The sequence below is a fragment of the Cynocephalus volans genome, chromosome 6 (assembly GCF_027409185.1).
Source record: "Cynocephalus volans isolate mCynVol1 chromosome 6, mCynVol1.pri, whole genome shotgun sequence".
NCBI lineage: Eukaryota > Metazoa > Chordata > Mammalia > Dermoptera > Cynocephalidae > Cynocephalus > Cynocephalus volans.
The window spans coordinates 55,765,343-55,790,304 of NC_084465.1; the positions used below are offsets into that span (position 1 = coordinate 55,765,343).

At 32.7% G+C, this 24,962-nt stretch overlaps 1 protein-coding gene across 1 annotated transcript in view; it reads right to left on the reverse strand.

The window, feature by feature from the left end:
- Positions 1-24,962, reverse strand: part of LOC134380917 (protocadherin Fat 2-like) — a 144,147-nt gene that overhangs the window by 95,273 nt on the left and 23,912 nt on the right. Inside the window, 8 exon segments of the mRNA XM_063101042.1 lie at positions 1,770-1,924; positions 8,521-8,701; positions 12,148-12,293; positions 13,380-13,482; positions 18,747-18,756; positions 18,914-19,005; positions 22,227-22,436; positions 24,165-24,310. Coding sequence (XP_062957112.1) covers positions 1,770-1,924; positions 8,521-8,701; positions 12,148-12,293; positions 13,380-13,482; positions 18,747-18,756; positions 18,914-19,005; positions 22,227-22,436; positions 24,165-24,310 — 1,043 coding nt within the window.

Below are 24,962 nucleotides of genomic sequence, written 5' to 3' on the forward strand. Positions count from 1 at the left end.
ATATAATAATTGAAAAAAAAGAAAATGGGGTTAAAGGGGGTTATACCATATACGAATGAGTTTAATATTCCATAATTAAACTTAAATTAAATTGTATTCCATAATATGAGGTTAATATTCTTTAATTTCCAGGCAAAGGTATAATTTCCAAAGCCATCATGGAGTACTCTGGTTCAGTGGTTTTGCCTTCAGGAAGTTTACGTGGCTGGCTTTATGACTTTAGCCATAATTAGAACAGGTTCAATACAACAATTTGGTTGCTTGTTCATGTGTTTTGTGTGCTTGTTTTTATTTGTTTTATTCTTGTTAGAGTTGCTTGAACAAGGAAGATTCAAAGAAATGTTATACAGTGCCATGATATTTGTATTCTTAACTGAGGATATTTTTAATATTGTATTATTTCCCAACATTATTAGGTTAGAAACATTGCACATGCACACACACACACACACACACACACACACATATATGTAGTTTATAAGGATCTGTTTTAATATTCTGGTTATATCAACAATATCTTCTAGTAGCAAAGAATTATGAAAATGTGTCATTGAGGTATTTGGCAGTAATTTATTACTAAATCTTGTCAGTGCCTTACAAAATGATTTCACAGTTTAATTTTGCTCATTCATTGCTCATTCATTCAGTCATCGATTAATATATATCTAATAAGCACTGAACATGTGTCAGACACTAGCTTAATAACAGATTTTTTCTTTCACTGCCTAATTGGGGGAACAAAGGTGGAATGTGTGATTACTGTCATAGTGGTAGAGACTCCAAATGCTGTAAGAACCCAAGAAAAAATACTTAAATCAGACAAGAAGGAGAAGAATTATCAGGGATGGCTTCCTAAAAGAAATAATGTCTAAACAAAATTATGAAGGTTGTGCAAAAGTGTGTGGGTAACAGAGACCCAAAACAGGGAGGATTTTCTAACAGTCTCGACAGCACGAACAGCAGAACTAAAAGGCAGAGCTGAAAGACATCGCAGTATTTTAAAGTTGTGAAAGTGATTCTGTGCACTTCGATCACAGAGTGGTAATAGGGAACTGTGTGAAATGCTACTTGCGGGGCAGTACCATTACAGTGGCTTCAGTATCAAACAAGGTAAAAAAAGTCCATCTTACCTATGTCATACTCATCCAGACCATGTCGAGTTTCTTTTCAACTAATTGATCAGATGAGCAACATTTTATCATATCAATGTCCAGACATTATCCACAATTCCTTCTTAAACACAATGCCTAATCTAATCCTGCCTATTCTTTTTAAAAATAGGTGAATATAGCAACATATAGCTTGACATAGGACTGAAAACTGATTGGAAATAAAATCTAGATTTCCTGAGTTAGTAAAATTTTGTACTATTGCATATTTTAGGATACAGTAACAAAATATGCATATTAATTCTATTCACATACTATGTTTAATAGTCATTTAATATATTTATTAAAGGTAATTATGGTAATCTCAGCACATTCCAAAGGACTAGGCAATATTTAATCAGAGAACCACATGTTCTTGGAAACTTATAACCTTCCTAGTTCAGTTCCTAAGATCAAAATTGCATTCCAGCATTCATCACAAATTTAAAATATGTTGTTGGCAATTTAAGGTTCAGTTGAAAATCCAGGAACAAATTCTGCCATCAGCTATTTGAACTACTGTAGTTCATTAAAAATTTTATAATAATAAAAATAAAATGTTTTTCTATCTAAGGTTAATCACAGGGCCATAATCAAAGAGCAATTTTAAAATACTTATTCTCAGTTCATTGTTTGTGAGGGTAAAGGTTTTGCTTATAAAAGTATACGTAATCAAATGATAAGTTATATAGTTATTGGGAACAGTTCTATCCTTATCTGTACAAGTTAAAGATAGGAAAAGAGTTACAGCAGGGATGTTTTCAGGAAGTTCAATGCTGTAATGAGTAAAATATGAGAAAAAACGTGTGATAACATGTTAATCTAGATTTATGCAGATAATAATATTTAATTTAAAAAATGATTTGAAATCCGCTCATATTTTAAATAACTACTCCTGCCAATAAGAAAATCACAGTGTTGGTGAAAAATTGTGTAAGATAAGAAACTATTTGGCATCCCTGCTGAGGCCAAGGACAATAACTTCTATTATGTTGGATTAATAAGCAGTAAATTTACTAAGAAATACATGTTATCACTGAACAAAATAGCAATTTGTACCTCAGATTCATAATTTTATATTTATAAATTCTAGAGCTCTATGTGATTTCCTGAAATTAATTGTCCATGCTTTTTCCTTTAGGCAGATAATTTATCATTGTCTCCATTTTAAAAATAAGGAAACTGAGAACTACAGACCGTTTATTAAATGTACTTAACAGTTAGCAGGGACTGTTGACTCTTACCAATATTCCTATGTCCCTCTGTATGTGCCAGCTTCCCTACGACTTCTGCAGTTGGCTGTGAGACATTCTGGCAGATGATATGTAGTGGAAAAGCTATATATATATCAGTTCTAAATAAGGTGATTAGATATTTGAGGTACCTTCCTCATGTTCTCTCTCTCTTCTCTCCATGTGGTTGGGGGCAAAATGCAACCAAAGGGGAAAGCCAGACAATTGAATAAACTAGGAACACTGAGTCACAACACAGGGGAGTGCCACATAGTACAGCCACCCAACCTACCTTGCTCTTTGCATAAAGGACAAAGAAATGCTTATAGAGTTTATCCAATGAGACATATCTTTTAATTTCTTTTACAGAAATTAGTGGTCAGTATCTTGACTGGTATCAACAGTTAGAATTGTATTTTTTCTCAGTTTTAAAAGAAAATTTTTAATATTAATCATTTAAACTATCTTAGGATTAAAAAATAGTGAAATAAAAGTTGAGTTGTCTAATTGGTTAACATGAATGCTCTAAAATCAAAATTTTCTAATATTCCTCCAATAAGAATCTGAAAACTACTAGCTGGAATAGAAAGTGAAAGCAAATTATTATTGGTTTTTTTTTTCGTATTTTTATTTATTTATTTATTTATTTTTAATAGTACATTAACATTTATTTATTTATTTATTTATTTATTTATTTATTTATTTTATTTTGTCGATATACATTTTGGCTGATTATTGCTCCCCATCACCAAAACCTCCCTCCCTTCTTCCTTCCCCCCTCCACCCCAACAATGTCCTTTCTGTTTGCTTGTCGTATCAACTTCAAATAATTGTGATTGTTATACCTTCTTCCCCACACCCCGGTTTTGTGGTTCTTTTTTTGTGTGTGTGTGTGTGTGTGTGTCTGTGTGTGTGTGTGTGTGTGTGAATTTATATATTAATTTTTAGCTCCCACCAATAAGTGAGAACATGTGGTATTTCTCTTTCTGTGCCTGACTTGTTTCACTTAATATAATTCTCTCGAGGTCCATCCATGTTGTTGCAAATGGCAGTATTTCATTCGTTTTTATAGCTGAGTAGTATTCCATTGTGTAGATGTACCACATTTTCCGTATCCACTCATCTCATGATGGACATTTGGGCTGGTTCCAACTCTTGGCTATTGTAAAGAGTGCTGCGATGAACATTGGGGAACAGGTATACCTTCGACTTGATGATTTCCATTCCTCTGGGTATATTCCCAACAGTGGGATAGCTGGGTCATATGGTAGATCTATCTGCAATTGTTTGAGGAACCTCCATACCATTTTCCATAGAGGCTGCACCATTTTGCAGTCCCACCAACAATGTATGAGAGTTCCTTTTTCTCCGCAACCTCGCCAGCATTTATCGTTCAGAGTCTTTTGGATTTTAGCCATCCTAACTGGGGTTAGACGGTATCTCAATGTGGTTTTGATTTGCATTTCCCGGACGCTGAGTGATGTTGAGCATTTTTTTCATATGTCTGTTGGCCATTTGTATATCTTAGAGAAATGCCTACTTAGCTCTTTTGCCCATTTTTTAATTGGGTTGCTTGTTTTCTTCTTGTAAAGTTGTTTGAGTTCCTTATATATTCTGGATATTAATCCTTTGTCAGATGTATATTTTGCAAATATTTTCTCCCACTCTGTTGGTTGTCTTTTAACTCTGTTAATTGTTTCTTTTGCTGTGCAGAAGCTTTTTAGTTTGATATAATCCCATTTGTTTATTTTTCCTTTGGTTGCCCGTGCTTTTGGGGTCGTATTCATGAAGTCTGTGCCCAGTCCTATTTCCTGAAGTGTTTCCCCTATGTTTTCTTTAAGAAGTTTTATTGTCTCAGGGTGTATATTTAAATCCTTAATCCATTTTGAGTTGATTTTAGTATACGGTGAGAGGTATGGATCTAGTTTCATTCTCCTGCATATGAATATCCAGTTATCCCAGCACCATTTGCTGAAGAGGCAGTCCCTTCCCTAGTGAATAGGCTTGGTGCCTTTGTCAAAGATCAGATGGCAGTAAGTGTGTGGGTTGATTTCTGGATTCTCTATTCTATTCCATTGGTCAGTGTGTCTGTTTTTATTCCAGTACCATACTGTTTTGGTTATTATAGCCTTGTAGTATAGCTTAAAGTCAGGTAGTGTTATGCCTCCAGCTTTATTTTTTTTTTGCTCAGCATTGCTTTGGCTATGCATGGTCTTTTATTTTTCCATATAAATGACTGGATAGTTTTTTCCATTTCTGAGAAAAATGTCTTTGGAATTTTGATGGGGATTGCATTGAATTTGTATATCACTTTGGGTAGTATGGACATTTTCACTATATTGATTCTTCCAATCCAAGAGCATGGCATATCTTTCCATCTTCTTGTATCCTCTCTAATTTCTCTCAGCAGTGGTTTGTAGTTCTCATTATAGAGATTTTTCACCTCCTTGGTTAACTCAATTCCTAAGTATTTTATTTTTTTGGTGGCTATTGTAAATGGGCAGGCTTTCTTGATTTCTCGTTCTGCATGTTCTCTATTGGAGAAAAGAAATGCTACTGATTTTTGTGTGTTGATTTTGTATCTTGCTACTGTGCTGAAATCATTTATCATTTCCAAGAGTTTTTTTGTAGAGGTTTTAGGCTGTTCGATATATAGGATCATGTCATCTGCAAACAGGGACAGTTTGACTTCCTCTTTTCCAATCTGGATGCCCTTTATTTCCTTCTCTTCTCTGATTGCTCTGGCTAGTACTTCCAACACTATGTTGAATAGGAGTGGTGAGAGTGGGCATCCTTGTCTAGTTCCTGTTCTTGAAGGAAAAGCTTTCAGCTTTTCCCCATTCAGGATGATATTGGCAGTGGGTTTGTCATATATGGCTTTAATTATGTTGAGATACTTTCCCTCTATACCTAACTTATAGAGGGTCTTTGTCATGAATGAGTGCTGAACTTTATCAAATGCTTTTTCAGCATCTATAGAGATGATCATATGGTCCTTGTGTTTGACTTTATTAATATGGTGTATCACATTTATTGATTTGCGTATGTTGAACCAACCTTGCATCCCTGGGATGAATCCCACTTGATCGTGGTGAATAATTTTTCGTATGTGTTGCTGTATTCTGTTTGCTAGTATTTTAGTGAGGATTTTTGCATCTATATTCATCAAGGATATCGGCCTGTAGTTTTCTTTTTTGGTTATATCTTTACCTGGTTTTGGTATCAGGATGATGTTTGCTTCTTAGAATGAGTTTGGGAGATTTGCGTCCGTTTCAATCTTTTGGAATAGTTTGTAAAGAATCGGTGTCAATTCCTCTTTGAATGTTTGGTAAAATTCTGCTGTGAATCCATCTGGTCCTGGGCTTTTCTTTGTTGGGAGCCTTCTGATAACAGCTTCAATCTCCTTTATTGTTATTGGTCTGTTCAAATTTTCTATGTCTTCACGGTTCAGTTTTGGGAGCTTGTGTGTGTCCAGAAATTTATCCATTTCCTCCAGATTTTCAAATTTGTTGGCATATAGTTGTTTATAGTAGTCTCGAATGATTCCTTGTATTTCAGATGAATCAGTTGTAATATCGCCTTTTTCATTTCTAATTTTTGTTATTTGAGTCTTCTCTCTTCTTTTTTAGTTAGCCATGCTAATGGTTTGTCAATTTTATTTATCTTTTCAAAAAACCAACTTTTTGATTCGTTGATCTTTTGAATTGTTTTTTGGTTTTCAATTTCATTCAGTTCTGCTCTGATCTTAATGATTTCTTTCCGTCTGCTAACTTTAGGTTTGGATTGTTCTTGTTTTTCTAGTTCTTTAAGGTGAAGTGTTAGGTTGTTCACTTGCTATCTTTCCATTCTTCTGAAGTGAGTGTTTAATGCGATAAATTTCCCCCTCAATACTGCTTTTGCAGTATCCCACAGGTTTTGGTATGATGTATCATTGTTTTCATTAGTTTCAATAAATTTTTTGATTTCCTGCTTGATTTCTTCTTGGACCCATATGTCATTGAGTAGAATGCTGTTTAATTTCCATGTGTTTGTATAGTTTCCAGAGTTTCGTTTGTTATTAATTTCTAGTTTTAATCCATTGTGGTCTGAGAAGATACATGAGATAATTCCAATTTTTTTGAATTTATTGAGACTTGATTTGTGACCTAATATGTGATCTATCCTGGAGAATGATCCATGTGCTGATGAGAAGAATGAATATTCTGAGGTTGTTGGGTGGGATGTTCTGTAGATATCTGCCAATTCCAATTGGTCTAGAGTCTTGTTTAGATCTTGTGTTTCTCTACTGATTCTTTGCCTAGATGATCTGTCTAATATTGACAGTGGGGTGTTCAGGTCCCCTGCTATTATGGTATTAGTGTCTATTTCCTTCTTTAGGTCTAATAGAGTTTGTTTTATAAATCTGGCTGCTCCAACATTGGGTGCGTACATATTTATGATTGTTATGTCTTCTTGATGGATCAGTCCTTTTATCATTAAGTAGTGTCCCTCATTGTCTCTTTTTATGGTTTTTAGTTTAAAGTCTACTTTGTCAGATATAAGAATAGCTACTCCAGCTCGTTTTTCTTTTCTGTTTGCATGGTAAATCTTTTTCCATCCTTTCACTCTTAGTCTGTGTGAATCTTCATGTGTGAGGTGGGTCTCTTGTAGGCAGCATATAGTTGGGTCCTCCTTTTTGATCCAGTCAGCCAGTCTGTATCTTTTAATTGGGGAATTTAAGCCTTTTACATTAAGAGTTGTTATTGAAAGGTGTTGATTTATTCCTAGCATTTTCTTGGTTGTTTGGTTGTCTTAGGTGTCTTTTGTTCCTTGCTTTCTGATTTACTGTTTGGTTTCTGTGTTTGTTGGTTCCTTAGGTCGTAGATAGCGTTTTTGTTTTCTTGTTGCAAATTATTATTGAAGTGGCTACAGGATTATTCTTTCTTCTTTTGGCCTTTTGGGTTTTTAGCCAAACATTTCTAGCAAAAAGTTTACAAACTAAAATTTGATTTTTGAAGTAAAGCAGAGAAATGGCTCTATTTTTATGTGTGGATTTTGGGCTATATTTTATTACCATAAAGTGATCAAATACATGCCTGCATTTGTATTTGTAAAATGTTGTCTTAAGTGGGAAATAAGTTATTCAAGGGCAGACCACCAAAAACCTTTTAATGCATTATAAAACATTGTTTTTGCTATGAAAGAGAACATTCTGATTAAACAGTAGCTTCCATTGCTCAACATGCAGAGCTATTGAAATTCTACCACATATAATTGATTTTAGTTCAATCTAGGTAATCTTTTGTTGCTGCAAGCACACAATTTCTATTGCTTTTCTCAATTTTTAATATAATATGGAATATTAAACTATATATTAATTATATTACTTATTTATTATTACTGATAATAATTATTAGTAATAATTACTAAAATATTTACTAATAATACTCAATAATAGATTAATTATTATATACACTGTTGGATATAATACCAACATATAATACCATCATTTCTAGAATACCAAGAAGAGTGTGTTACCAGAATACTCCCAGACTAGGTTAAGACTTTTCTGAGCACTCTGGTATTCTTTAGAGAACAACACACTAAGGATCCGGAAATCTGGGTTTCAGGATCCAGCCTACTATGTATTTACTGTGTAACTCTTACACAGTAAATAAGTTAATGAACTCTTACAGATTTGGGACTCCATTTTTATGATGGGAATAACATATCATACCTGCATTTTAAATCTCTATGTTATTTGAAAGCCAGAACAAGAAAGATAACTTTGCATGTGGCTTTAGAACTATCTTTTATAAATGTTAGTAAAATATAAAATGAATTATAACTTTGCTACATATACAAACATGAACTTTTATTGTAATAGTTGTTTTACCTCTCTGAAAGCATGAAGTTAGACAAAGTCATCCTTTGGAATTCTTTCTACCTTTAATTTTTATAGTTTTATGAGAACAAATAAAACAAGTCCACTTGAATCAGCAGAAAAAGAAAAAGAAGCTGCATATGATCTGAAAATACAGAACAGAAACAATGAAAGCTTCTGCTTTATTCCAGGATGGTATAATGTATATTTATTTATTTCTCTCCTGTTTCTTCTAATGCCAAAATCTGAAGACCAAACAATTGTTACCATAACTTACATGTAAACATCCTGGGAGCATTTTGGTGGATTGTCATTTACATCTTGTAGAACCACTGTAAGTGTCCCAGTTGTTGAATGCATTCACTCATTGTCGTATGCTCTAAAATATAATACCCAAGACTATGGCGTGGCTACATCTTCATAATCCAAAGGATAGGTGATTGTAACCTCTACTGAATCTAAAGGGAAGGCAGATGCAAATTTGTTCAGCATTCATAAGATAAATAAGTTATGAATTAAAATAGTGGCATGGATAAAATAGTTCTAGGGATAAAGTACAGCTCAATTGCTGACCTGAAGACACTCACAAGCTAGTCACAAAAGTGGATCAGTAAGGAACGATGGGTGAGGTAAGTGAAGGGAAGAGAGAAGCCTCCTAAACTGCATAGATGAGAACATATTTCATGGGAAGGTCATGGCAGGTGGGGTGGGGAGCACACATGAAGCCTAGGCGGAGTGTTGAAAAATGAGAACAGGAAATCCAGGCAGAGAAGTGTGGGTGGGGCAGGGGGACATATACAAAGAGAAAACCAGCAATAACTAAAATCAACATAAAGAAAAATTGATATTTTAACTGAGAATTGCTTTTTAAAGAATTTTATTGTATTTATATCTGCAGAGCATGTAACCGTTGTGTGTAATACACTCTCTCCTTCATAAATGCCATTTTTATTCTTTTTTTTTTTTTTTTTTTTTTTTCCCCCGTGACCGGCACTCAGCCAGTGAGTGCACCGGTCATTCCTATATAGGATCCGTACCCACGGCGGGAGCGCCGCCGCGCTCCCAGCGCAGCACTCTACCGAGTGCGCCACGGGATCGGCCCAATGCCATTTTCATTCTGTAGACAAATATATAATTGAAGTTCACCATCATTTCTTATGTTGATATCCCTCCAGGTGTTTTGGTTGTCTAGAGTGCATTCTCTAGTGGATTTCTCAGGAAAAACTCATAGAAACAATATTTCTTTAGTGCTTCTATATTCCTAAAATTTTATCTGCTATCTTTATTTATGAGGTCATTGTGCTGAATACAAATTTCTTAACTCACATTTCATGTCCTCGTGTTTCCTAAATATGTTACTCCATTAACTTACGGAGAAAGTATTGTAGAAAAGTCTGTTTATAATTTTATTGTCACTCTCTTAAAAGTGACTTAGTCCTTTTGCCTAGGGGCTCAAATAATTTTTTAAATTAACTTCTAATAGTTTAATACAATAAGTCTTAGATTCAGCCACCCTAGATTGGTTTTCCTAAAAATCTAGTTTGCTTTTTAAATATGCAGTTTCAAATCTTCCGTTACTGTGGTAAGGTTTTCTTGAATGATACTTTTGAATATTTGTTATGTTCCATTGCTTTTATTTGCTTCAAGAATTTTTAGAATATGTAAAGTGTTGGCTCTTCCCTGCCTATCTCTAGAGCTATCATCTTTTTTCTTTTTCTTTCCTATTTTTCAGTCTAATTATTAAATTTTTAAATAATCACAAACTTGTGGAAAGCATTTTTTTTCCCTGAACCACTTGCTGACCTGATGACTCATATTCCCGTAATCCTTTAATGTGTTAAATCAAGGGAATTCGCTAACATAGTCACGATTCAAACCTCAAAATGAGAAAGTTAACATCAATACATCTAATACTAAGACTCCCAATCAAATTTCATCAATTGTCTCACGTCTGAACTGAAGATCCAGTTCAGAATCTCACATTGTCACATCCCTTTAGTCTCCTTCAATTTGGAAAAGTCCTTCAATTTTTCCCTTGATTTCTATGACCTTCACCCTCTCGAAGATTAAAGACTAGTAATTTCAGAGAATTTCCTTGAACTGAGGTTTGCCTGATATTTGCTAATGATTAGATTCGGGTTTTGTAGCTCTTGATTAAATATGACAGAAGTTATACTATATTCTTGTTGCGTGTTGTCAGTTTGTCTCATCACTGATGATGTGCACTTTAATTACTTAACTGAGGGTTTGCCAGTTTTCTCCACTCCCAAATTGATATTTTATCCTTTGCCATCAGTAAACATTTTGTGGAGAGGTACTATGAAACTGCATAAACATCCTGTTCCTCATCATCCTTTACAAGATGATGAGAAACAGGATGTATGTATTATGTCTATATATTTATGTATTATAGATTTATATATATTATAAACAATATATACGTATTATGTGTTTATTTCTATATATTTAGGTATAATATCTCTGTGGACTCACAGTGTCCCATTTTATTTAGTGGGTTATAATATGCAACTATTACTATTTTAATATTCAAATTGCCCTAGAATTGGCTAGGGGGAACCAATTCAATCTGATCTCTGTGTCTTTTGGACATAATCTCATCCTTTTTTGAGCATGTTCTTGTTTTCTGGTTCATCCTCCATTTTAACTGCTGCAGCCTAAAAAAAGAGCCATTTATTTAAGGAGTTCTTGTAGGAAAAATGGTATTTAGAAGTCAGTATCTGAGTACAAGGTGTGCTCATTGCTGTTGTGATATGTTCCTAAACTCTTTCACTCTTTTAGTAGACATAGATATAGAATGTATGCATTTGTGTCTGTGTGTGTGTATGTACACATGCAGTTAACATCAATATTTATGCAACTACACATACACATATACATGTACAGATATATACATTGAAAAACATAAGTTCATTCTTATACCTTCAATCTTATATCATCCCCATATGGTTCATTCTAGTTTTCTCATTTGCTATATTTGTAACTCAAATCTCTGACAAAAGAAACCAGCCTTCATTGATCTCTAACAGAGTTATTTTACCAATCTTCCTATGTGTAACTGATCTTGTCTCTGCTGCCATCCCCTTCTCCTCCCCATTGGCTTGAGCACCCTTCACTCTCCCTGCTTAAGCTCTGACTTGCCACACCAAGTGTCCCCTCCACGGGTCACCTTCCCCACCCCTCTCAGATTCTGACTCTCTACATAGGGCTGCTTTTATTGATATGATCATCAGTATGGGTTAATCCTGCTCTTTTCATGTCTGAAAAAGTACATCACCTTTTCAAAGAGGAGACACTTTTCTTTTCCCCTTGCTTTTTGCTTAAGTTTTTAGAAGCATGAACTCCTAACTTTTGGTCATGTATATTTAGAGTTACAAGTGTCATTATTCAGCAGACTGAATTCAAGGGCAGGTTCTGCCACGGAAATTAGTTGTATAAGCTAGAGTAAATTAAAATTCCTCTCCAGGTGATATATGTTAAATGGGGACTTGGATAGTAAAAACCCAAAGGAGTTATTATGCGTGCAAAGTGCTTATGAGAATGTATAATGTAGAATAAATATTCAATTTATTTTAATTAGCATTCTGGTTTCCATGGGAAAATTCACTTCTCAGAAAAAAATCACACAATAAAATCCCAAGAAACACTATTCTGGGTCTGAATTGTATGAATTCTACTGAAGAAGACAGATTCTGCAGACTATTTCCGTACTTCTGAGAAGGAAGAAATGATTGTTTTTTACCTCATAAAAATATGCTAAATATCCTGCTAAATACTTAAAAGATTGCTTCATCCCAATAGAATGGTAACCAGGCTTATTTTTTACTAGTGAAAATTACTTTATATTACACTTTACAAAATGATGAGCCAGAAAAAGTTACTGTACCTTCATTTATAGAAAATTCTTTTTGTGTACCTATAAATTCATAATGTACCAAGTCCCCTACATCTCTATCAGTTGCTGTCAACTTGACCAGCTTTGTTCTAACAGGCAGATTTTCATAAATATTTATAGGCGCATCTGGTATGTATCTGTGGGACAAAAGAGATTTTTTTTTATCACTCAGTATAAACAAATGTCTCTTTTCATCTGTGTTACACAGCAAATATTTTAAATTTCATGTGATACATATTTTGTAACAGTTTCAAGCCCCTGGCCTTAAAAAAAAATCTTTCCTTGTAAATTGTTTTATATATAAATATGTATTATATATGTACATATATATGTATTATCTTACCTTTGTCTTTGCTTTAGTCCTTCTACTGACTAGAAAACCATACTTTATTCCAGATAACAAAATACTACAAACACTTCTGCAATTACTTTTTAATTTCATATATGTTTAATTTTTTTTTTTTTTTCTGTCTTTTTCGTGACCAGCACTCAGCCAGTGAGTGCACCGGCCATTCCTATATAGGATCCGAACCCGCGGCGGGTGCGTCGCTGCGCTCCCAGCGCCACACTCTCCCGAGTGCGCCACGGGCTCAGCCCTTAATTTCATATATGTTTATAAGTACTTTTATATCAGCAAGTACTTACTGCCCAAGTTCTCTAGAATGGCTACACAGATTTCACAATATGAATATATAAATGTGCATTTTCTTTAATACTTGGCTTATTAAAGATAAACGGCAGGAACACAGAAGCTTTGAATTATCCCGCCAAAAATCTTCTTTTTTCTGTAGTTGCAAGAGCAAAATATAAATGGAGTTGACCACCAGTGCATGTAAAATGAGAATAAGGTAAAGGCTCATAGAAGTTTGCTTTGAATATATTTTTTAATGGACAATGGGAATAATAGTAAAATACTGATATTTATCTTGCTTTAAAAAAAGGTTCAGTTGGACATTGTTGGAGGGGAGGGGGGGAGGGAGGAGGGAGGGAGGTTTTGGTGATGGGGAGCAATAATCACCCACAATGTATATCGACAAAATAAAATTTAAAAAATAATAAAAATTTAAAAAATAGAGACATGAAAGTGGAAAAAAAAAAAGCTGGCAAGCACTGAATGCAATTTATAAAAGAAAGAATAAAATCAATTTTGAAAATTGCAAAAAAAAAAAAAGGTTCAGTTGTTAAATCTTAGCATTTAAATATTTAGATTACTTGTTGCTTACATAAAAACAGGACTCTCGTCATTGACATTCTGGATGTTTATATTGATGGTGCTGGTGCAGGACTCCAGGGACAGGTTCTCCCTATTTCCACAGCAATCACTAACTGGAAATGTTAAAATAAATAAGAGAAAAGAGAATGGGGGGGGCGGTGAGTGCTTAAAATATGCAATTTTCATTTACATAAAAAGTACTTCAAAAATAAAATTGAAAACACTTTAAAAAATGGAAGCATAATAATATAGAACCATTCACAAAACACCTTAAGACTATTTGTCAAAAGAAATATTTTTGTACTCTCATACAGATTTCTGCAATGAATTCTACCTTTCAGTTATCATGGAACTTAGATCATATTTTCAAATACTGCTTTTCTGGCATACTACAGTTAAGACAACATATTGGATTTGAATTTGTTTAAATAACAAAATAAAAGAGTAACTTAAGTTTCACTGTTTAGGAAAAAATCTGAGAAGCTAAACACCTACCTTCTGGAAAAACTTCAAAAATCATGGATTTTTTTAGAAACCTCAAAATATGTATTATTTCATTTAAAGGGTTGATACTCCAATGCCCCAAGTATTAAGAAATGTACAAAAAATAAAGAAATTTTATAAGGTAATAGTTAATAAGTTTGATAAAATCAAAGAATAACTTTAATTTTTTGTTTTATTAAATTTAATTTTATCATTGTAAGTAAATTTTGTGTATACACAAAAATCACTTCAAAGAGCATTTAATTCTACCAGTTTGTACCTTATTCAGCCTTCTATTTCAGAAATGTTTTAAATAAATAAGAAACTGAGTATCACAAAGAGTATTTAACTAAAATTTGATGTGACCAAGTACATATTACCATGTAAGTAAACTATTATTTTTAAAAATGTATAAGCTGTTTAGAAAAAGTGAAAATTTAAGTGTGCAGTGGCTTAGAAGTTAGGGTCAGAGTGACAACACAGTAGTTGTCATATAGAATATATTAAAGTGTTTTGAACCAATGAATCGATTGTTTCTTGATGTTTTGAGTCTTAACAAAGCACTTAAAATTGTTAGCTAGATTTCATGCTTTTATTCAAGAAATACTTCTTGAGCAATGACTGATGAACTGTGTGGTACACTAGGTATACAAACTATATTAAAAATAACTTACCATGGGGAAGATGGAGAAGACTGACATATAAACTAAGGAGAGTGAAAGTTTATCAAGTGAAGGTTTGCTTTCAGATGAATTGGTGGACAGAGTAAAATAATTTGCCACAGTCCTTTCAGAATATCACTGAAATAAAGTTATAGGAGAAAAGGGGTGGGGGGAGGAAGGAGGGAGGAAAAGAGAGAAAAGAGAAATAAATTCATAATAAAGATCATACTACACAGTTGGTCCAAAAATTTCCAAGGCATGAAATTAATATATAGACTTGCCTGAGGCCAATGATGCCCTAGGAATGCCTGGCAGAATCAAAAGGTAAAACACTTCCAGGGACAATTTCTCAACATTGTTCAAATAGATTTTCTCCATGTAGAGTCCTTCTAAAGAAAAGCTCACATGTGGGAAAAATTTAAATGAATAAATGAGTAGTAAACAAACCATCATGATTCTTAGTCAGCAAAGAGAAAAAAAATTAAAATCAAGATTCAATTATCAAAGTTAAATTAAAATATTAGTAAATTTAATCCAACAATATATATTGAAAACTATTTCATATGGGTTTGGTTATATGCCAGAACACAAGGATGATACAATAATAGAAAATGTACCAACAACTCAGAACATTAATAAAGAAAAAAAAAAAAAAGAAACTATATAATCAGCTGAACAGATGGAGAAAAAAATTATAAAAGTCAACATCAAATTCCTAATAAAAACTCTTAACAAACTGGAAACAAAGAAAATTTTCTTTGCTTAATAGTCATTACCTACCAAAACCCTACAAAAAATATCATTCTTATCTGAAACATTTAAACAAGATATTTATAATCATGGCAAGACAAGGATGCCTGTTATTTTACCATTTCTACTGAACATTGTTCTGGAAGTCCTGAACAGAAAAATAAGGCACAAAATATATTTTAAAAAAAGAAAAATAGAAAAAATAACGTATACTATCAATAGAAATTATAAGAATTAAAGAGAAATAGCTGTCATTTTCCAGATATTTTATGAATGTTAATTTATAGAAAATGAAAGATAATCTAGAAGTTATTAGAATCAGTATAAGGATAGCAGTTTCTATTTTCAAGATTAAGATACAAAAATCAATAATTTCCTATGTAACTGTGAAGAACAATTAGAAAATGCATATTTAGCAATGAAATTCAAAATGCCTAGGAATGTTATACATTTGATATGTAAAAACTTTATGAAGAAAAATAAAAAATGTTATTGAAGGACTTAAGTCAAGTTCTTAAATGAATGAATCTGCTAGATTTATGAATGTTAAAGATGCCAGTTCTCTACTGTATAACTTGTAAATTCAATATAATTAAAATCAAAATGTCAGCTGAACTTTTTCATAAAGTTATTCCTGAGCATTACATGAAAGAATAAAGGAACAAAAAGAACAAAGGCAATTTGTTTAGGAGTGAATGGAAAACAGCAAAGTTGATTATATGAGATGATACTGTAATACAAGGGGAAAAGTAATATTGTATGTGACTAGCCAGCTGTCCTAGAAAAATATTTGTTGCTTTTTATTTTTTCTTTAACTCTCACACAGTGAGAAAAGTTCTGGCCAAAATACTTGCAGTTTAGAAAGATAATTTAAACAAAACCAAAGAAAAAAAGCCTGATAAGTCTACTACTGGAAACACTGAGAAATCTTTAAAGAACCTAGAAAACATTTGAAATTTAAATGGTCCCATTTCCTGGATCAATTTGGGAGAAGACAGTGATTTGTTATGTTTTTTTGTAAACATAACAAATCTCTCTTATATCTCTCTCTTCTTTCCAAATATTTACAAATTTAAAATTTTTTGGAGACATTGGGGCAAAAAATAAATAAATAAATAAGAGAGGCCAGGTCTGTACAGTCAGGTAAAGCCAAAGACAGAGACAATTCTCCAGTGAAGACTATAAAAGTATAATCTTATTTAATTACCTCAGTTCTATGCTGTTGAAAATGAAGACAATCTCTTCTCCAACTTTTATACACACCCACAGAAGCACCCACAAAAATGAAACAATATTTTGATAAAATCTAATGAAAAGGTCAAATGAAATGAAGAAACTTCTAAATTTACTTCCTTAAAGTGAATTTCTACTTGATCTAGATGAATATGAAAATGCAATGACACAAATCTGGTAATTTTTTATTTCAATTTAGGTAAGTTTTCAAAAGTACTTTCATTAAAGAGCATTTATTCATTTTTGAATATTAATTTTATATTTAGTCTCTCCTTAGGATCTGTTTCATAGTCCAAAAGAGGTTCCATGGTTTTAGAAACACCATTACGTGAATCCAAAGCAAAGTAAGAAGTGGCATTAGTTGAAGAATTTAATATTATAAATTTTAAACACACACACACACACACACACACACACACACACACACGGTTAATACATTACCGAAAAAGCGTGAATTTTGAACTGACAGTTTTGATTCAATTATTTGGCAAGACCTACCCCAAAATTAATTTTGTGAAGACAGTGCCCATAAAATAAAATCTGAACTTACTTACAGTTCCAGACTTCAAAAATAATCTGAACATTCTTTCGCATTTTTAGTTGTACTTTTTCCAATGGTTTTTATACTTAAGTATTAGAACATTTTTCGTAAATAGCTGTCATTGGTTTCATAATTAGTTTACTTTCTAGTGTTGCATTTACAGATTTTTCCAATGTAAAAAAAATTCATTCCCTCTTGTATATTCAGGAAGTGTATCTAAAGGAGGCACATGCACTGAATTATTTGGAAGAAGCCATTTGATCGCATCTCTGTATTGATTTTCTGTATGGCAAAAATTAAATATTGTTTCGGACAAAGATATTGTTTTATGGGTATCAGCATATTCCTCTTAATTGTTATCACCCATGCTTATAACTGGGCCGAGTTTCAAGATGAATATTAAAGATTTTGAGAAGGATTAAATTGTAGAAAATTTACATCTCAATTCTGGCTCAAAGAAAAACAATAAAACCTTGGAGATGTGATATCTAATGCCATGTTCAAAAAGACATTTTAGCCATTTTGATGGGCATATTAAGGGACTTTTATTTGTCTATAAGTGAAGAGCCAAAGTTGGCTTATGTAGACTAAAATTCACTTTAAGTTTCTTATGGGAGAATCTCCTTTTCTTTGTTTCTACCCTTGTTATTACAGTTTTGGATTTGTTAATAATTGTCATTTTTCAAGTCTTTGTATTGTTTCTCTTTCTTAACAATGTTACAATAAAATTCAGATATTATAATAACTTTTAGTTATGCAGAATATACACATAAGCACATAATTAGGATTGATATTTATGTAGAAACCCATCCTCCACACACATGCACATAACCTCATCTAAACCCACACATATACCCACACACCCCAAACACATATCCCCTTTATTCCCAACCTATCCCCCGCAACACCCACTCACACACTTACAGAAATGGAGGTTCTGAACCTGGTAAATCAGTAACTACATTTTTCCTGTGTTATCTTCTGTACTTAGTATAAAATTCACATGAGCAAAAAATGTACCCAAGTGTGATGATCAATGCCTCATTTTAACCCGGTCACCAGAAAAATTACATATAGATTAAATTCTGCAGAGAGCTGCTCCCCCAAACTTTAGCTTCAACTATATTCCCAAGTGATGTTTATAAGCCAGTTGTTATAGCAAGCATGAATAAATGGAAAAAACCTTATTCTATTCTATGGAGAATTTTACTGAGTCACTAAATTTAGGGAAGAATATTTCAGTATATTAATAAAATTTATAATATATTGTGCAATCAAAAAATGAAATCAAATTCTTTGTTACAAATATAATTAGGTTATAGGTTATATATAAACCATAAACATTTATGAGAAAATATAGTGTGATGAATTATCTTAAATTTTTTCTTTACCCGCTCTTAAGCTGTAACCATTTTGTCATCTATTACTCATTAATTCTCTATTCCTTATGAATTATTGCTGAAACCATAAATAATATGAAGATCTAGAATATCCTTTATTCAAATTGTGCATATAATAAAAAATGTGTGTAACCGTGATGAATAAAATGCAGTGAACAAAGAAAGGACATTCTATTCGTGTGTGCAGATGTCATCAGATAAATGCCAATGAATGTATGCTCCAGTTTCTCAAAATGATTTCAGTCCATTTTAGGTCTATTGTTTCATTTTCAAGGCATGCCGTTTACTCTATGTTACAATATTCAAACGTTTAAATTCCTTTTCTCACTTCAAGGACTATCATAAGATTCAAAGAATACTTTAATTAAAAGTCTAATAAAATATTTTTTGCCTATTGAAAATTGAGCACTGTTGGCTTTTCATGTTTTTCATCAAAATTGGAAAAAAAAAATACACGATAATGAAAAAAACTTACATCAGCTTCTTGTCCTAGATCTGGATCTCTTGATAGAATCATATATATAGAAGCAGATGCAGGAACATTTTCAGGAACAGACACTGAAACACCTATATGATCACATAACTGATGAATAATAATTTAAATTCAAACATTCTCCTACCCCTTCTTGCTTTACACTGGTGCTATAAGTTATCATGCTGTGAGTATTACTCCTTAAAGCAGATTTCTTAATGATGTTTGTTTCAGAAATAAAAACACTACAAATATTTATTCCCATTAACATCCATATTAAAAAGAGCCAGTATAACTCAGTTTTATAGTTCTACATTTAAATTTTGAGACAGTGATTGGAATGAGATATAATTTAATTGCTCAATGTCTGGCACAAAGTCACTGGTCATTAAGGTGATTTAAACTTTTGATTCTTTTATGTTAGAATATTGAAGCTTTTTATCTCCTTCCACATTGATGTACAAAAGATAAAGCAAAAGATGTGAAGTCAGGAAGAAATGAATTTGAACTCATGTTCCATCAATATTGTCATCTGCACAAGGGGGATAAAGTACATTTTCAATCTTAGAGTAGCTCTGAGGATTAAATAAAATATCATACACAACACATCTCACAAAGGCTCAACAAATGCTACTTTCCTTTCACCAACCACTGCTCCTCATCTTAACTCCCAGTGTTACCAATTGTGATGATTCTGTCTCATCTCAAAACCAAATAACCCAAAAGCACACACATTTAAACCACTGACAGTTTCTTCACCTGTTATGTGATCTTACAAATGATACCCCTTAAGGAAAAAAAAAAAGGATTTCTGATTACTGTGCACTTGAGTCTTGGATCTCAAGTCCAATAAATATTGTGTTATAATCTAGACTAGGTAGTTCTGCAAAAGCCTCTATCGTTTGACTATTTCTAAGACTGTTATGGAACAATTTTTGTTCAAATAAGATCTGTTTATTTTGAATTTTTGTTTCAAACTAAATGCATTCCCTAATTCAGTGATTTTCTTTAGTTAATTACAGCATCTAGATAATTAAATTTAGTAAGTGAATTGAATATGTGGCATTAAATCAGCATCTTGAAAGTGGGTCAATATCCTTTTATGGGTAACCTCGCAGAGATCAACAGTTATACTGTTTTTAGTAGAAAGTAATTTCTTTCCTCACTACTCTTGTCCCAAGGACCACAGCCCACATGATGGAAGAGAAGGGCACCCTGATCTTGATGCTGCCTTAGCAGTTTATTTTAGTTCAGCCAAGTCTGTTGCAGAAATCAGGTCAGAATGACCTCCTGGGGATCCATGTGTATCTTTTTAAACCTTACTATAATTTGGGAAAACTGAAAGGAAAATACAAAGAGCATCAGTTAAATTTTTTCTAAGTGAGCTAAAAGATGATGTCTTCACAAATGGTTCACTGCCAATGCTCACCTAGGAGACTTTTCTAAGTTTAGCCTCTGTGATCAGGCCACTTTAAAATGAATTCTTATTTTAGATAAATTTATTATTACACATATCTGAAGTTATGTTTTGGTTCAAAGTAAAATATATGTGCAGATGTATTTCAGAACTTTTGGGATTCCATAGGAGTGATGTTTCTAAAGATGGAGAAGAGATCATGCTAGTGGTGAGAAAAGAACAGAGAGCAGCAATAGAATCGATGGAAAATAAAATACTATTTTAGTAACGTTTGCTTAGTTCCATGTGCCCTTGACTTTGTCTTCTTCTTATTGTCTCCTGGTTATTTGAATAGTTTCTTTTAATAGAAACAGAGAGAGGAAATAAAACAGTCAAACAGAAAAGGTGTCAGGAGTAAAGAGGGTTTTATATGACAGATAAGTAAGAAAGTTTAGAAATAAATGGAGAGAAAAGAATGGAGAGACTAACTTCCGGAATAGGTATAACTGATGACCCAACCCAGTTGACCCAACCAAGATTAAATCAAGCCAATGTATATTTCTTGAGATCCAATTATGTGCAAAGTCCTAGTACACTCAAATGTTTTAAAGATTGTATTTTCAGGAGATCTTCATGAAAAACACAAACACCCGGTGAAGTTAGGGAAGAGTATATGAGGTTGTGATTTGTGTGGCATAAATAAAAAGAGCATATTCATTATTTTATACACAAAGACATCCTGATTCCAATTAATACATTATGAATGATTTCCTTATGACTGGAGTAAAAAAATAAAATTTGATTTACAAAATTTTAATTTATACTAAACTTTTTAGGAACACATCTGTTATAATCATGCTGAAGGCTACCTCTATATATTACTTTAAATCTATTCTAATTTATATAACTGAAAACCTATTATAAGCAGATGCTCCTTGGGAAGCAAGAATATCAGGATGGAATAACCACTTACTATAAAGAGTAATGATGGTTCTTATTTAAGAAGCTGAAATTTCATAACTAGAATTGTTAATTTAAGAAACATTAAAAATGAACAGAGCATGTTTATTAAAAATGTTGGAAAAATAACTTACTGCAATCATACAAAAATAAATAATGTTTACATATAAAATGGTGTGTGTTTATAATTATCTTTCGATATCACATCACTGTATACACAAAATTAAGAAAACTGTATTTACTGTTTGTATCATAAGTCATCTCATGCTTATTATTCTTTGAAAAGATAATTTTTAATAGCTAGGGAGCAATTCATCAAATGATTAAACCATCTTTTAATTAATTGCCTATTGTTTGACATTTTGGTTATTTCAAACATTATGCTATTACAAATTTTGCACATTAATCTTGACCATATCACCAATATTACTGTAAAGATGAACTCTAAGAAACAGACACACTGTAATAAATATTATAATCATTTTCTTAAATAGATGTTTACCAAAATAGTATTCTGGATGGTTATTCAAAATTCCCAATTTGTGAAAGCATTAATTTTTTTATGTTAGCCAATGTTGCTTTTTTTCCCCCTATCATTCTTAGACCTTGGCCAACTCAGTAGGTAAAAATTACATTTACTGTTTAGATTTTCATGTATTTTTAACTTGTAAGGCAATATGTTAATTCACATGGTGTAGATAAACTTAGAATAATTTTGTCATTATTTCTATCCCCTACACACCACACAAAGAAACCATTTGAATTTGAATTTGAATCATACTAACTCTAATTTTTTTTTCTTTTTTTGCAGCTATTATATCTCACTTTATTCAGTTCTTTTATTTCTCCTTTATAAAACCAAAAAAAACCCTTAAACTATAATCCCAAGTTTAATTTTTAAATTTTCTTACTCTATCATTGCTTTATGAATTTTACTGATAAAATTGATTTGTAATGTACCTGCACCTATTGAAAAGCTTGGATCACAGAAAATGGGATCTTCTCCATTCTCAACGAAAACTGTAAACATATAGGTGCTGGGGACATTATTTCCACTATCTCTGGCCTCAATTTCCAAAGAGTAGATTTTGGAATTATGCAGGTTGTCAAGATTCAAAGATTGAAGAAGAGTGATTATGCCTGTGACCAATAAAAAGAAACATTACCAAACTCAAATAATTAAGCCTATGATAATTTATTTATATTAATGATGTTTAATTCACTTAATAATATACTTTTTCATGCATGAGACAAGTGGTGTTAGCAAGTCTACACCCATTAGAAATATTTCTTTAAAAGCTTCTGTTTGCTTTATGCTCACATTTTAAATATAATAAAATATTAAAAATAGTTCCAACATATTTTCCTCCAAGTCTCTAAATTGCCTTTTGATTTGCCAAGCATAGGTAGCATCCCTACTTTTAAAAAATGAAAAAATAAAAAAAAGTTATATTTTATTTTAATAGGAACAATAAAAAGTTATTAATGTTTTTGAGCCTGAGAAACTAGCCAAACCATATTAAAATTCTAATCATTTATTGCTCTGTCTTACAATTTCACTCAGTCTTATTGCATGCAAAGATAAACAATGAGTTCAAGGGTCAAACTTAAGAAAATTTGCAATACATAAATTTTGATTTATCCCTGGTGCCACTACCTACCTTCCTTCAGAGAATTTCTGCTTTTTGTTGTAGAAGCACCTACTTTGACCTGTCTCTGAAAGTTTTTATGATTTCCACAACGTTTTGGTCTCTTCTAAATTGTCCTTAGCTAGTAACTTTTTCTTTATTAATGTACTTTTTCTCCCATTGACATTTGAATATTGAAGACAGATGCATAAATTGCCAACAACTTTCAGGATTCAAGTAAATTATTTCAAGTATTGGATGATCAGTATGATGGCTCTGTAATGTGTCAACGTTGCTAAGCCAAACTATATTTCCCAGAATTATTATTTTTTGTGCGTTGCTGGTTTTGGTGGGCCACAAGGGAGATTATTGGCCAATGTGGAGAGTGGAAAGATAACAGGAGCCATTTTGTTCCTTACATATGTTTTTGTTGGCGGGCTCTGTCACTCTTGGTGTGAACTAGCTGCAGCTGGGCCTGCAACTGCTTTACCTACCTCTGAATCTTCTTTCAGCTTCTTTGACTCCTAGAATAATTGTGAGTACTCAGCCCTGTGATGAAAGACCCCAGCTTCTGCAGGACACCCACACCACCAAGGTCAGAGGCAGTAAGAATTAAAATGGGTTTCAGTCCATCTTTGTGGGGTCCAATGTATGCTTGTGTGCTCCAGTCTATTCTTAATGTCCCATACTTTATATCCATCTTCTCTTCCTGACTTCCTGACTTGTGGATGTCAAACTCCAGCATCAGACATAGAGATAACAGTTTCACCAACACTACTTAACGAGCTCCCACAGTGTACTCTCGGTAGTTCTTTCTCTGACGAACCCTGACAGTTAAAATCAGGTAGTATGACAGCCCATAAGAAAGAACAATATTCCTGTTCACATAGGCAGAAGTCTACCCATAATCAAATATCCAAAATCAAGTTTTTCAGGAAAAGTCCTGATTTACACAAATGAAATTGAGGAGAAAGACACGACTTATTTGTCTTATAGTTTATAAGAATTTCACAGAAATATTTTTATCTGAAAAATAATGGCCAGTCATAAAAGTAAGGTACTATATCATTCATTATTTCACAAGAATGTCATTTTAACAAACAGGAAAATAGCAACTGTCAAATACCACATGTTTTTGGTAAGTTTCCTTCTCCGTGCATAATTTAATTTTGAAAGGGTAGTTTTACCAGTCTAAGTTCTAAAGGAAGTGCAGAGATTAGATAGTGAATGTTTATCCAAAGTAGGCTAGAAGTATTTACTTAAAATTTACAAGGGTCCAAACCAAACATTTCCTGCTGAGTTTTAAAGGAATAAGTGATGCTGCTATCTTCATCTGGATCTGTTGCTTTTACTCTTGCTATAATTTCTCCAACAGGTTTCTTTTCAGTCACATTAATAGAATTGAAAGGAAATGGCCTAAAGAAAAAAAATGATGATGAAAAAATGTTGAAGAGGCAAATCTGCAAATTCTTTCACAAATAATTGACAAGTTATGATAACCTGCAAAGAATCTTTTAGATTAGTGATGATACCACCTTCCTCTTGTCAAGAATTTGAGTTCCAAAGCTATTTGCATGTTAAAGAAATTCATTTGTGGCACAAAGCTACTTAATTCTTTGTGTAAGCATTAATTTTTAATCATATTGTCTCTGGCACTATGCCAGATATAAAAAATGGAAAATGGAATGGAATAGTGCACTTCTGTTATTCCATATATCCAATGTATGGACTAGTTGGCAACCGAACATAAGGGAATAAATATATTCATTTTCATCTTGTTATATGGAATGATGAAATGCTGTCTAAAGTCATAACTTACCAGAGCAAGCTATCAAGATAGTTCCTGTGAATTTATTGCTCACCTCTCTAAATCATGCTTAAAATCCCTGGTCAATTTTCAGAACATTTCTGAAATTAAAATTTAGTTCTTATTCAGCCTTCTATTCAGGCATCATACATTTATCAATAAGTCAATTACCTAGCATGTGTCACTACAGTTTCTGCACATATGACTAAGCTTTTAGCTCCTGCTCTGCAGGACCCCACTGTTAATGGGGAACACGGGTAT